The sequence below is a fragment of the Perca flavescens genome, chromosome 1 (assembly GCF_004354835.1).
Source record: "Perca flavescens isolate YP-PL-M2 chromosome 1, PFLA_1.0, whole genome shotgun sequence".
NCBI classification, from domain to species: domain Eukaryota; kingdom Metazoa; phylum Chordata; class Actinopteri; order Perciformes; family Percidae; genus Perca; species Perca flavescens.
Genome location: NC_041331.1, coordinates 41,581,070 through 41,596,502, shown reverse-complemented (window position 1 = coordinate 41,596,502; position 15,433 = coordinate 41,581,070). Strand labels below are relative to the sequence as shown.

The 15,433-nt window shown below is 43.1% G+C and overlaps 1 protein-coding gene across 1 annotated transcript in view; it reads right to left on the bottom strand.

Moving 5' to 3' along the window:
• Window positions 1–13,680, bottom strand: part of LOC114561149 (serine/threonine-protein kinase BRSK2) — a 199,922-nt gene extending 186,242 nt beyond the window's left edge. The window contains exon 1 of the mRNA XM_028586925.1: window positions 13,416–13,680. Within this exon, the coding sequence (XP_028442726.1) occupies window positions 13,416–13,500 (85 nt within the window). The 5' untranslated portion in view covers window positions 13,501–13,680. The remainder of the gene's footprint in view (window positions 1–13,415) is intronic.
• Window positions 13,681–15,433: the final 1,753 nt, after the last annotated feature.

Below are 15,433 nucleotides of genomic sequence, written 5' to 3'. Positions count from 1 at the left end.
TAAAACTAATTGTGATTTGTAGCGGAGGTAGACCGGTTGACTACTGATCGGAAGGTCTGTGGTTCCATCTCCTGCCCTCTACATTATCCAAGTGTCCTTGGGCAAGAACACGAAATTGCAGTCGGTGAGTTAATGTCTATCTGACGAGCAGCTGGCACCTCGTGTGACAGCCTCGGCCATCAGTGTATGACTGCGTGGGTGAATGGTGCCTATAGTGTTTGCGTAGCACTCTGAGAGGTTGTTAAGACTAGAAAAGAGCTATATAATTTATATGCAGGCCATTTATCGTTTTACGTGGGAAACAATTGGTACTGGCACATATTCAATATTAAATGACTCATGGAGAAAAAAAAGAGTTGGCATCCATGGGACTTCCATTAGGACATAAATCATTTGAACACACACACACACACACACACACACACACACACACACACACACACACACACACACACACACACACACACACACACACACACACACACACACACACACACACACACACACACACACACACACGAGTGGAGCAAGGGGTTGGCTTCTGGTAGCCTGGCTCCACCCTCCTACGTACTTCTGCTCAATTTTCCTTTTCCTTCAGTAATACGTCTGGGTTTGCGGTATATTCTTGGGTTTTGTCCGGTAAAATTTTAACAGGTCCAATCAGCGAACAGAGGGAGTGGCTGAGGACGATGACGTTGAGGTTCGGTGCGGCGGAGAGAAGATGTGGCAACGCTTCCAAATATCCAGAAGTTAAAGCCCGAGAAAGACCAATCTTTGCTGAGTTGTGTTGGTGGCCATGATGTCGTGGCCCTCCTCCCCACAGGGGTTTGGCAACAGTCTGATTTCCCAGCTCACTCCGTTAGCGGTGAAGGAGTTAGCTAAGGCTAATGCTAGCGATGCTAAGCCGATAGTTGTTGTCGTCTCCTTTCTTGTTAGCCTGGTCCTACCAGACAGTACGTAGGAGGGCGGAGCTAGACTACCAGAGTGGCTCTGGGCAGATCCAATAGTTTTAAACTTCAACTTCAAGGAAGTTAATACTTGTCAATGGAGAGTGGCCAGACTCTTTGTACAAATGAAATGGACCAGAGTCTGGTAGGACCAGGCTTGTGGACCAGAGTCTGGTAGGACCAGGCTAGGCTTCTGGGGCTCCAGCCCCAAATGTTTTTCCAAAAGCCCCAAATATTTTAGGGTTTTAAAAGAACTTCATTGACTTTGTGTCATTTCCTCTCAATTTGTTTGACTGGACCGGAAAATCAATGAAGCAATTATGTTATTCCTGGGTTCATATTGTGAATAGGATTTAAAGATGAGTAATGCTGTTTACGCCAAATTCCTTGTTTCCCTTCTTTTTGTAGTGGCAGGAGTGAAAATCATCCTCAACATTTGTTTTGTTCTGGTTTCAGAATGATGAAGAATGTTGGAGAACAATTACGTACAGTACAAACCAGGATGACAGTTCTACAGGACGATTCTTTATTCCTCGGCAACTATCATGTTTTTCACAAATGATGTACAGATTTAGGCGTTCTCGTATCAAATGCCTTGAAAAATAGTGTGAATAGCTGCCGTAAATGGAGCATGCACCCGGACCCCCACCCCCCTAGGTTTGGGCTGAGCCCTGAATGTTTAAAATGTCTGGCTCCACCCCTGCACACAGATGCATCCCAGCACACTTCAGCACACCTGAATATTTCAGCAGCAGCAGCATGCCGAGGTGCACTGGGAGACTTGTTAGTGACTGACAGCCACAGGCAAGATGATAGCCATCTAAACTAACTCAATGCTGTGTGTCTGCGAGCCCAGGGCAACCCAGGAACAAACGAGCACTGCATGTCAAAGTGTGCGTGTGTGTGTGTGTGTGTGTTTGTGTGAGAGACGAGCATGGCTTTGGCTAATTGAATCACACTAACAGCATCTCTCCGTCGAGCCACGCGCAATAAACACGCTTTGTTCTTCCTGTTCTCGCGCTATCAAAGATTATTTTTTATCTGGGTTGAAAAAAAAAAAAGTCTGTATTGAATACTGTATATTGAAGTCCCTGATCATCCACCAACATACGTTTCCCTAATATTAGTCTAAATATTTCATAATTTCTGCTTTTTTAACTCATAAATGAGGTATAATTTCCTACAAATGAGGATTATTGTCCGTGAATTCCAAAAATAAGTGTAAACCTCATGGTAATAACTTGGTGTTAGTGGTGTACGGTGGTTGGGTAACAAAAGCATCAAAAACATTTTAAAAAAAAAAGCGACAAAAGTGTAGAGGAAAGGGATATAAATGTCATTTGCGTCATATCGCCGTCCAGACCGCCCCTAACACACTGAATGCATGAAGCATAAAACACGTTCTAATAGTGCCAACAATTGCATCTCGTAAGCTCATGGTGCATTCAAGTGCACCTCAAGAAACTCAAGCTGTTGTTGTAAAGCACTTTTCTGCCATCTTTTTGTTGTTTTAACATCAATTAACTGCTAAAATAGGTTATTGCATTTTGAATAAATTATATATATTTAACCTTAGCAATAAACAAGCCGTTCTTTAATGTCGCGAAATGTCATTTTGTGCCCTCTGTTTTTTTTTTAAGTATCGGTACAGGCAACGTTTAAGTATCGTTTTAACATTGGGATCGGAAAAAAGCCCAAATGATACCCGACCCTATTACGTCCACAATGACAATACTACAAATGGACACCATTGGCAGAGCTTTGTTCAGTTTCGGTCTCTTCCCATCTCTCGACTTTGTCCTGCTAAATGTGGAAGCGTCTGTGTAAACCGGGGGGGGGGTTGTATTTATTGTATCTGGCGAACAGAGAAGCATAAGCCGATCTCGGGAAGGATGAAAATCGTGCCTCCTCCCAATAATGACTCATTCGAGTGGCAGGGATGCAGAGATAGACTTGATCTTCGGCCTGACAACCATACAGAAGGGGGGGTGGAGTAAGTGAGTGATGTAAAGGAAACATAAGAAGGATAGAGATACAGAGAAGAAGGGAGATTTAAAGAGAGAGAGAGGTAGAGAGGGAGATGGGGGGTAGTTTCACAGTCATTGTTTAATGGCTCAGGCGTAACAACCCCCCCCCTCAGGCTGAGCAGAGGGGCCGTGGAGAGCGAGCGTACCGCCAACCAGCCACAGAAGAGAGCATTCCTCCGGTTGCCATGGTATCCGAGCCCTCAGCTGGGAAGGCAGCGGGCGAGGAAGAGAGAAGCCAAAAGGATGTACTGTATAGAAAAGGGGAGAGGGGGAGGAGAGGGATGAGGATGGGGGGTTTGACACTAGCCATAATTTTGATGATCCCCCCCGCCTGTGTGCAGAGAGAACCCTCCCAGCAGACTTTTGTCTCCCAGCAGGATTGGCTCCCCCCTCCATCCTCAGCCTCAGAGCACGCTCATTTGCAACTACAAATTTATTTGTATGCTGCACTGCCAGGTAGGTGGAAAAGCAGCTTACACAGAACGGAGAACATTTTTAAAAGTATATGTTTTTATCTCTGATTTCTTTATTTGACGGTTTTAGATTTTATTAGATTTCTTTGACTGTGAAGCACTTTGCGACTAGTGTCTGTGAAAGGTGCTATATAAAGAAACTTTGCTTGGACAGCTCCAAAAAAAATAAAAAAATGCAACCATCAGCTCTCTCTGGGTCTTCCCACGACTCCTCATTACTCCTAAAACTGCTCACTGACTGCTGAAAGCCAACGAAACAGACCAAAGATATGAAAATTCCTGCAAATCCTGCACCTAGGGGTGGGCGGGCAACGTGTCTAACATCTTCTGTCATCAGGATTTCAGTTGTTTCGATACCAGTATCGGAAATTCCACCGATACTCCCTAAAATGCGTCTTTGCACGATCCGATATCACATAATTTAGCCCAAAATTTTAAAAAAAAGTTTAAAGTAGTTTCACCCAGATAAAACAATCCGTTTGCTCTGACTAACGGTAAACTCTTGGATATGTTATCGGATATTTACTTGATATTAGCCGTTATACGCAAGTTCAGGTATCAGAATCAGAATGGGGATAGAGAAATTGGTATCGGAGCATCTGTAATCAGATATCAATAAACAATGTGAGTGAGACACGCTGTGCACGCGCACACGCACGCACACACACACACACACACACACACACACACACACGGCTGTATATCTATACATGCGTACGCAGAGAGAGTCATGGGAGTGTTACCACCTGCAACCTGCTGATAATGAAGACGTATATCACACACACACACACACACACACACACACACACACACACACACACACACACACACACACACACACACACACACACACACACACACACACACACACACACACACACACACACACACACACACACACACACACACACACACACACACACACACACACACACACACACACACACACCACAGCTGAACTCCTCTACTGGAGCCAAGGGACTACAGTCTTTAGGATGTTCCACGTCAATAACATGACACTTTCATTACAGCACAACAGGGACACACACACACACACACACACCTTCATTACAGGTTATGAACAAATAAAAATGAATGACGATATTGTCTTCCTGGCGTAGTAACCCTCAGAGTCAGAGGATACTGTGGGATTTTGTGTGAGTGATGCATGTGTCTCTGGTACACACAGAGCATCAGGGTTGTTGCTTTATATTTTTCTTTATGTGGCTGATGTAGCTGGGATTATTCTTCAAGCCACTGAAAGGACAAGAACCACATAGTCATCTGTTTTCCACCCACCGTGTTCCCTTTGGTAAATGGACTGCATCGGTACAGCCTTTTTATACAAATGCTTCTCATTCAACCATTCTCTCACACACAACTATTCACACACACACACACACACACACACACACACACACACACACACACACACACACACACACACACACACACACACACACACACACACACACACACACACACACACACACACACACACACAGCTACGATGCAAGCTGGGCTGGCCATCAGGAGCAATGAGGGATTTAGTTTTGCCCAAGGACCCCTTCAACGTGTCGACTAGGGCTGCCCCCTAGGTCGTTTTAGTCCACTAAGATTTTTTTTTAGTCGATTAGTTATTTTTTAGGCTTTTTAATGCTGAATGATTTATTTCCAAGAAACTTATGAGCACATCGCTGGCAAACTGGATTTAAAGTGGGGCTATGATTGTTTGTGAACTCAGTTTTACAGATCTGTCGATAAAATCAACTAATCGATTGGTCGAAAAAATCATAATCAGTGTTAGTCGACTAAGAATATCTGTAATTGAGGACTAGTGTTATGTTTCCTACTCTACTGGAGCAGCATCTAACGATTATTTTCATTGTCAATTAATTCATTTGTCAATTTGTTTCTTGGTCTATAAAATGTCAGAAAATGGATGTAAAATGTCACTCAGTGTTTCCCAAAATCCAACTCAAAAATATTCAGTTTATTGTCACAGAGGAGTGAAAAGAAACTAGAAAATATTCACATTTAACAAGCTGACATCAGAGAATCTTTCCTTTTGAAAAAACAAAAACTCAAACCGATCATTTATCAAAATAGCTGCTGATTAATTTAATAGTTGACAACTAATCGATTATTCTTTGCAGCTCTAATTAACAAACTGCCAACCCGGTGATTAGGAGCCATAGCCGCCCCGGGCTACATGGGTCTGCATGGCAAACTCTCCCGTTTGTTATTATCCATTTCAGCTTTAAACAATCCAGTGTCATCATCATATCTGCACACTCAACACATTCTCACTCCCATCGCGTAAAATATGGACGCTTGGTCAGGTGCCTCTGGCGTTGTTATTGACGCTAAAACTCTGCTTTAGCGTCAGATCTAAACACGCTTGGTCGGGACTATTAGGACTGTTAGGTTAAGGAAAAGGACGTGGGTGGACTTACGTTTCCATGACACGCGGGACAAGAACGGGACAGTTGGGTTTAGGTAAAGAAGAACGGGACAGTTGGGTTTAGATAAAGAAGAATGGGACAGTTGGGTTTAGGTAAAGAACGGGACAGTTGGGTTTAGGTAAAGAAGAACGGGACAGTTGGGTTTAGGTAAAGAACGGGACAGTTGGGTTTAGATAAAGAAGAACGGGACAGTTGGGTTTAGGAAAAGAAGAACGGGACAGTTGGGTTTAGGAAAAGAAGAACGGGACAGTTGGGTTTAGGTAAAGAAGAATGGGACAGTTGGGTTTAGATAAAGAAGAACGGGACAGTTGGGTTTAGGAAAAGAAGAACGGGACAGTTGGGTTTAGGAAAAGAAGAACTGGACAGTTGGGTTTAGGTAAAGAAGAACGGGACAGTTGGGTTTAGGAAAAGAAGAACTGGACAGTTGGGTTTAGGAAAAGAAGAACTGGACAGTTGGGTTTAGGAAAAGAAGAACGGGACAGTTGGGTTTAGGAAAAGAAGAACTGGACAGTTGGGTTTAGGAAAAGAAGAACTCGACAGTTGGGTTTAGGAAAAGAAGAACGGGACAGTTGGGTTTAGGTAAAGAAGAATGGGACAGTTGGGTTTAGGTAAAGAAGAACGGGACAGTTGGGTTTAGGTAAAGAAGAACGGGACAGTTGGGTTTAGATAAAGAAGAACGGGACAGTTGGGTTTAGGAAACGTGTCACGCGGGACACGATCCCTGGTCTCCTGGGTGAAAGTCCTGTGTAGTTTGACCCATCCACCCCCCCCCCCAACCAACCAATCTCCCTATGCGAATTCTCGGGCTTTCCTACTACTCGCTACCGTAGTCGCTCTCAGTGCTACGTCATCTTCAAACCCCGTGTAGCTGATCTCTCCCCTTTGCGTTCTACAAACACGCTGAAGTGCGCTTTTTACGTCGTTTCTGACGCTGACAGCCGCTGCCCAAACGTCCCTATTTTACAAGTTTGGAGTGAGAACGGGTTGGCACGCTCATGAGCACTAATCTAAAACCATCTGCATTCGATTAACTTCCTGTTTAATCACAAAGTGTAAAAATGTTGATCGGACATCGGATTGAGAAGTAAAAACAGAGAGAGGACAAGTCAACGATTGGCAGCCACAGTCTTGCAGTGATCACCAAGTGTCCATTGTCACAAGAGGACAGATGAAACCATGACAATAAGCCCCAGTGTTGGCCAAAAATGAGCGCTGTATGAAGCCTGGGAAACCAGTGTCACACACACACACACACACACACACACACACACACACACACACACACACACACACACACACACACACACACACACACACACACACACACACACACACACACACACACACACACACACACACACACACACACACACACACACACACACACACACACACACAGGCTAATTGTTCAGAGTCAGCACAGCCTCTCGCCATTCAGCTTCGACCAGCTTACACACACACACACAAACACACACACCATGACGGCATTGTTCCAACTGTAGTCTCTTAACTGGGAACAGAAGAGAAAACCATTTTTTCAGAGAGGGGGTTTTGAAAAAAACAACACAAAAGGGGGAAGCTAGTAGATGTTCAAAGCTAAAGCTAACAGCCAGGAGAGCAGTTATTACCAACACCTTTCATCACTTCAGTTTAAAGACACGGTTGGTTAAAAACCTGGTTTATTGATTATTGTTCCATTAAACATTTCAATCCTTTAATAAGCCAACTAGGGCTGCAACTAGGGATGTAACGATTACCGGTGATTAACGGTAAACCACGATAAAAATGTTGACGATAAAAATTACCGTTTTCATTTAAAATGTCATTATTATCAGGGTGGATTACCACGGTGTGGAAACCGTGTGTTTAATCCCTCCCAGCTTCATCCGAGGCTCCTGAAGTTGCCGCGCAGGCGCCCTGCGTAGCCTCCAACGTGCGTTTCTTGAAGTTGTTAATCATGGTGGAAAGAGGAAATCAGGACATTTTTGTAATATAATAAACTCTGTTACACTTTTTGAAACTATTTCAGCTTGTGTAGGCCTATCAGTGCTTTCTGAACATATTGAACACACTTAAAAATAGCGCAATAATACCGACAACAGTGATAATTTTGGTCAATAACCGTGAGGTGAAATTTTCATACAGTTACATCCCTAGCTGCAACTAACTATTATTCTTATTTTCAAATAATCTGTCCTTTCTTCAAGATTAATCGATTAGTTGTTTGGTCTCTAAAATGTCAGAAAACTGTGAAAAATGTGGATCAGTGTTTCCCAAAAAGCCCCAAATGACTCTTCTTTTATCCACAACTCAAAAATATTCAGTTTACTGTAACAGAGGAGAGAAGAAAATAGAACATATTTAAGTAAGAAGTTGGAATCTGGGAATTACTATCTAATCGATTGTTAAAATAGTTGGCAATTAATTTAACAGTTGACAGCGAATCGATTAATCTTTGCAGCACAGAAGCCAACTGAGATGAATATTTGGAAATCTCAACACATCCATTTAAACATTATTCAAACGAATATATTGTCAGCAGAAACGACGGGTTGATATTATTTGAAAGTAATTGGGTATTATGCCATTCATGTTGTGCTCCCTTTATCAGCAAACTATCAAAACCAGCCAATATGTGTCTAACATCCAAACAACACGAACCATTAGTCCACTCCCTCAGAGATCCCCTGTGTTTCTCACACACACACACACACACACACACACACACACACACACACACACACACACACACACACACACACACACACACACACAAACAATAAAGAGCGTGGGCTTGCCCTTCACTTGTGGAGGAGGTTTAATGATATACGGCTTCCCTGTCTGCCAGCTCAGCTCCATCCAGCCTTCGATTCATACCTGCAGCCTTCAACAAGCAGAAAGAGTATTACTCTTCTGGAGCTAGCACTACATCCGACCACACACACACACACACACACACACACACACACACACACACACACACACACACACACACACACACACACACACACTTTCTACATCTCTACACGCATATGCACTTAAGCAGATTCGTGAGCTCCACAACCACTTACGGATTCAGACCGTGGGAGCATCGGAGGACACTCGCGTGGCAGGACGTTTCTACTTTAGGGTTGTGAAGTCACAGTCGGAGAAGATGCTGCAGGCACAGTCATGAGCTCCAAACGCGAGTCTCAACACAGTCCCAATCACAATGTTTCTTTACGATACACAGGGACTTGGATTTCCCTGCTCAGTACCGTCTCCACCTCGGAACATCAAAAGGAGGAGTTTGGCTTATTTGAAGCGATGGTACTTCTATGTGATTCTTGCTAAATAAAATGTAATAGTAAAAGAAACATGGACTCGGACAAGTTGTAATCTAATGTTAAATGTAGAACCCAAATTTGACCGAATAATGTAACATTAGCTATGTTACATTATTCGGTCAAATTTGCAAGTTGACATTTTCGTAGAGCTACAAACACATATTTTCATTATTGATTGATGTGGTGCTAATTTTTCCCAAGAATCAATGAAGTGTTGAGTCTGTAAGAGGATCTAAATGTTGAATTTCATTATTAAACTATCTCAGTTTGAGGAAATCTGGCTTTGAGCTCACGACAAGTAATCATTTCATCATCATTTGAAGCTGCTCCATTGATCTAAGTCGGAAACTGGAAATCCAGACTTTTCAACGTATCTGGAACACAATCGGACAGCTATCAGAGCCAGGACCGATGCGAATGGATCACAAAGTCGTGGTCGTAATGGACAGCGTCATCATTGTGCGCGCTGTACTGCGAATGAAAAGAAATGGTCTGGGTGTGTTTGTAGGACAGAAAGTGATGGATGTGTGGAAATGGACCTTTACTCCTCCACTGATTCAGTTACTATAATTAATCCAGTTGAAGAACAAAGCAACCTGAGTGCCTTTGTGTGATTTAAATGCACACTAATGCAGTTTTATTCCATCTGCTAAATGGAATTATTGTGTAATTAATACAGCAACAAAAATAGGCTGTTACAATCCACGCAGATAATTGGATGGCAATGAATTATTCACCTATCGAGGAAACGGAGCAGCACGGCAGCTTCTATCTGCTGGTAGCGGAGGGAGACGCCGTGATGATTTCTGGCTGCATGTGTCCACAGATGGTGGGACATCCTGACCTGAGCCATCCATACGCTGTTCTTATGAACCATTCGCACATATAGCTACGACACTGAATGCTGCTGCATCATAAAACACAGGGTTTTCCAGCAGGGGAATGGAGTTCATGTCCCGGGGAAAAGATTTAACTTAACGAAAATTTGTAACAACTTTAACAACTTCTGAAGCGAACGTCACCTCACGGTGGTCTGTTCCCGGCTCAAAGTCCTTTTTTCGGGTAAATTTAAGTGTAAACACCAACCAAACCAAACCGCCAAACTTAACTGCTACGTGACGAGTCGCCAGGTGACCGGCCAGCGGTTGCCTAATTTCGTACGATATCATACGAACCCATTTATGTGAATGTGTTGCAGTGTTGCACATAGCTGCACTAATTATAGAGACAAATCATTCATACCAGAGTCTGTGCTGCTCAGCAGTGACCTAACAGACACCAACACGGTCATGAAGAATCAGATTTTTTTCATGTCTAACAGTTTTCAAAAGCACCTTGTGCATTGTGTTTGCTGAGATGGATTACCTAATGGACCTTTTCGACTGTAGAAACCTTTATAGAAACCTTTTTTAGGAACTCCAACAGCACTTTTCCTCAGCAGGAACATAAAAACATCTATAATTGATATCATATAACAACGTGAAAACAATGTGGCAATGCAAAAAGTGTCACTTGTAGTGATGGACCTACAGAGAATTAACTTTATCATCATGACCAGCTCCGCTTACATTCAAGGAGCTTTGTAGGGAGTTTTAGCTCATTGTTGGTTCACCTTCACAGCTCTCTCTTAGCTTTGTTGTGGGTCGCAGCAGGCAGCTGTGTTCAGAGAAACAGCTCTAAATATTACATGGTCATTACCAACAGCAGACAGGCACAGTGGGAACACAGTAGAGCATTAAGTAGCTAACAAGCCAGATGTTGATGGGGACCTACAGTAGTCTGAATCAACGAGTAAATTTCCAGGATAATTGCTTCACATCCGCTTCCACTCTCGGTGTGGTGCCGTTCTCATAGTCTATATCCACGACGTTCCACGGGATTGTTCCGGTGCCGACGCAAATTCTGCTGAATGTCCCTCATGTCGGCCGGATGTCCGTCCCCTTCCTCTTTCTTTATGTTGGCGTTTTAACATCTGGTGGATTTGTGAGGACTATGGTTATCTGCTCCTCAGATCTCTGCAGGGTAAATCCAGACAGCTGTCAATTCAATTCAATTCAATTTTATTTATAGTATCAAATCATAACAGAGTTATCTCGAGACACTTTACAGATAGAGTAGGTCTAGACCACACTCTATAATTTACACAGCCCCACCAATTACAGTAATTCCCTCAAGAGCAAGCATTAGCAGTGGCTATTGCGACAGTGGCAAGGAAAAACTCCCTTTTAGGAAGAAACCTCGGCAGACCCAGACTCTTGGTAGGCGGTGTCTGACGTGGCCGGTTGGGGTGTGATGGCGATAATAGTCGCATTAAAGATAGTGGAACAGTGACTTTGAAGGTAGTCGTTGTAGTCCAGTCTGAGTTTTCTGTTGAACGACTAAAACTACTTTTGAACGTACACGTTCCACCAAAACAAATTCCTTCCTGAGACTATTTTGCAGAGGCACCGTGGCTCCGTTCGACGCTTGGCGCCGCACAAGACGATTGTGATTGGTTTAAATAAATGGCAATAAACCAGAGCACGTTTTTCTCCCATCCCGGAATGCTGTGTGGACTCGCCAGACCTTCCTCCACAGCGCTGTGGAGGAAGGTCTGGCAATGCAAGACTACCGTTCTCAAAATCTCTTGCTTCGAGAAACAACAACAACCAACCATGAATCAGAGAGAAGACGAAAAGAAGAACAACAACCTTCGAGCTAGCAAGCTACATGCTGAAAGTTTTAAAGAAATTTTGGATCGTGCAACAAGTCAGGCCTGCTTGGTTCTTTTGGAGGAATGATTGTAAAGATTTACTAAGAATATGTTTAGGGCATTTCCTCTCTAACTGGGAGGTTTTGGGACCGATTGGTGGGATTGCTGTGGACCAAGTACACACGGAGATACATTGGTAAGAGCCAATGAGGTTTAACCATGTATCAGCTCATTTAAAACCCTAAAGAAAAGTATTACTATGTACACAGTTGGGCAAACTGTAAGTGGTTTGACATGCTGGACACAGTTTTGGGCCACCGACCAACCAAACCGACATCAGCACACTCTTGTATCTCATGTTTAGGTGGAAAAAAAAAAACAGCGCCGCTTCTCCTATTGTCTGTCCCACAACCGTTTGTCACTCATCTACCAAACAGCAAATAAAAATAATGAGGTCACTCCTGATGTCACTTCCACTCCCAGTGTATCCTTAGTGCCGGTTATTAATTGGTCCTGTAGAAATCTACAAAATATGAATTATGATGCAATGTTTTCTTGGCTACTACAACGAGACCCCGTGACATTGTTTTTCATACCTGTATAGATACAGCCAATGACTTGCAGTACTTCACTGAGGGGTGTTTCTAATATTTTGTCCATCCTCGGTTAAATCCTAGAAACACCTCCCAGTACAACACAATACGAGTCAACAGCTCCACAATCTACAGCCTCCAAAATGACCAGAAAGTTGAATCAACACTAAAACAATCCCAAGATAAATTGAACCGATGTCCCCCAAAATGACTCATGAAATACTGACAACTGCACTTATAGTTTGATTTCTTTTAGCTCCAGCATCAGTCAGTGCTAGACATCATACGTACAGTACAGTAGGGCTTATCAGTGTCACAGAATATCTGCCAACCTGCCTGTGTGTGTGTGTGTGTGTGTGTGTGTGTGTGTGTGTGTGTGTGTGTGTGTGTGTGTGTGTGTGTGTGTGTGTGTGTGTGTGTGTGTGTGCAGGGGACCGGACAGTGCACCATCACTGCTCTGCCTCTTCTGCAGAGAGAGCAGCTTCAGCAGATGGAGAACGGAATTAAAGAGACAAGAAGAAAAAAGAAATCACAAGGGCCCATTATCACGGAGCCCTCTCTGCCTGACAACAAGGATTAAAGGCACACTAACACCACCACGACCATCATCATCATCATCATCATCACTGTCATCATGATCATGAGAGCAGCATCTCTCCCTGCATTCAGCAAAGCCGCATCCACCAGAAACATCCGCACTTATCACGCATTTCTCCACTTCCCATTTCCCGCATCGGCACATTCACAACACGCAGCGCAGATGCAAAAAAATAAAAAATAAAATAAAAAATGCACAAAAAGCAAGCCAACATGATGCTGGCGCGGTGATGCTGGGAGTCCTGACAGCATCATCCGCATCTGGAAGCTTTTCAGAGAGGAGGCTTTCACTAACCTGTCTGTCCTTTACCCAGCGTCTTCTCCAAGCGGTACGGTCCCACATAGTTGGCGTAATGCCCGCTGTCCTTGGCCGACGACATTTTATTTGGCGTGTAATCACTCTCACGGAGTGGGTTTTTGTATTATTATTATTCTTGCGGGTGTCCGCTTCCGTGGGAGCCCAAATCCGCGGCGCAGTGGAGTTCGCCTCGGTCGGCGATTCCGGGCTCTCTGGCTGCTGGTGGCTGCAATGTTCGTCTCCCCGCGCGTGTGTGTGTGTGTGTGTGTGTGTGTGTGTGTGTGTGTGTGTGTGTGTGTGTGTGTGTGTGTGTGTGTGTGTGTGTGTGTGTGTGTGTGTGTGTGTGTGTGTGTGTGTGCGGGTATGTCCGATGCTCACAGTCCTCCGCGGGTTCGGTCCTCAGCGCAGCTCAGATTGCGGGTCTAACCCTGGGGGGTCATGGTGGTGTTGGTGCCGGAGGAGCGACGCGCTGCAGCCCCGTTGGGTGTGATCTGGTGATGGGACAGCATCTACTGCTGCCTGCCTGCCTGCCTGGCGCTCCAGCAGCCCTGTGTCAGCAAAGAGGCGATGTGAACGGGCACTTCCGGTTGTCCCTTTCAAAATACAGTGTGTTGACTTGACAGTTGACAGGAGGACTGCTGCCGTGCTGCTGGGCTGACCGGCAGGAAGTGGAAGGGTTAAAAGAACTCTTCCATTCCCTCTGCAATGACTACTCTGATCATAAGATAGACACTGTACAGCTGCTGTTTTAAATGAGACTTGTCGAAGGAGAATTTCTATCTATCTATCTATCTATCTATCTATCTATCTATCTATCTATCTCTATCTATCTATCACTCTATATCTATCTTTCTATCTATATCTATCTATCTATCTACCTACATATCTATTTACATTTCTATATATCTATCACTCTCTATCTATCTATCTATCTATCTATCTATCTATCTATCTATCTATTTATCTATCTATCTATCTACCTATCTATCTATGTTGCACTCATTTTAAAATGTATTTGTTTTTTTAAGGCTGTAAATTACAATTAAACAATTTTCAGTAAAGATTAATCTGCCGACTACCTTTTTTAATGAATTGGTTGGTTTATAAAAATGTAAGACAATGAAAAATCAATTTCAATCTAATCAATATTCAGTTGACTTTCACAATCAAAAAAATGAGAGAAGCTGTAAATACTGTAGGTACAGATTAAAAAAAACGTGTACTTGGTACCCTAGCTAGCTATGTTACTTTATACACTTATTGACTAGTTTTTTTTCTTATTCTTAAGTTGGACTGTGAGCAACTACAACTACAAGATTTTTAATCAGATCACTTGAATTATCATAACAGTAGTTTATCAACCATTTCAACATAGTCTTAATGATGATGTTTCAAGCTAATTTCTAAGTTTCAAAGAATGAAAAAAGATATGTTCCCATTCTTTGCATAGAAACCAAACATGGCAGAAATATGTTTCAACATTTCACTGATGCAGTGGTGCATCCAGTTTGTTTGAATTTACCAACAAAGCTATTCAATGCACCTTAAATTTAAAATCATTATTTTTGTTAAAATGTTAGAATAAACTGTAAAACAAAACCATGTCATGTTATCATTGTTATACAAAGCTGAGTGTTTTTTTTTTTCTTTTTCAGATGACTGTCAGTGAGGGTTGATGATTTGATTTGCAGTTTTCTGTTGTCCGAAAATTGGGGTTTTATTTTGAAGGTCCCTTCGCCTAACTTCCGCTGTCATTCCTGCTTGACGCAGCTGCTTTAATTAGAGAACACGCATGCGCACATTGCTTGCATCGCAGGGGTTGATGATTGAATTCGGGTCGAGGTGACAGTGGGAGATGAGAGGCTGCCACTATCTAAATCTATAAATAGCCCACATAGAGTGCAAAATAAAACACATTAAAGGCCACAGAGACCCAGAAATTTCACAGGATGCACTGAGGAGACACTCTGTACTTTCTCCGTCTTCACATTAGCAGAAATAAATTGATAAATGTC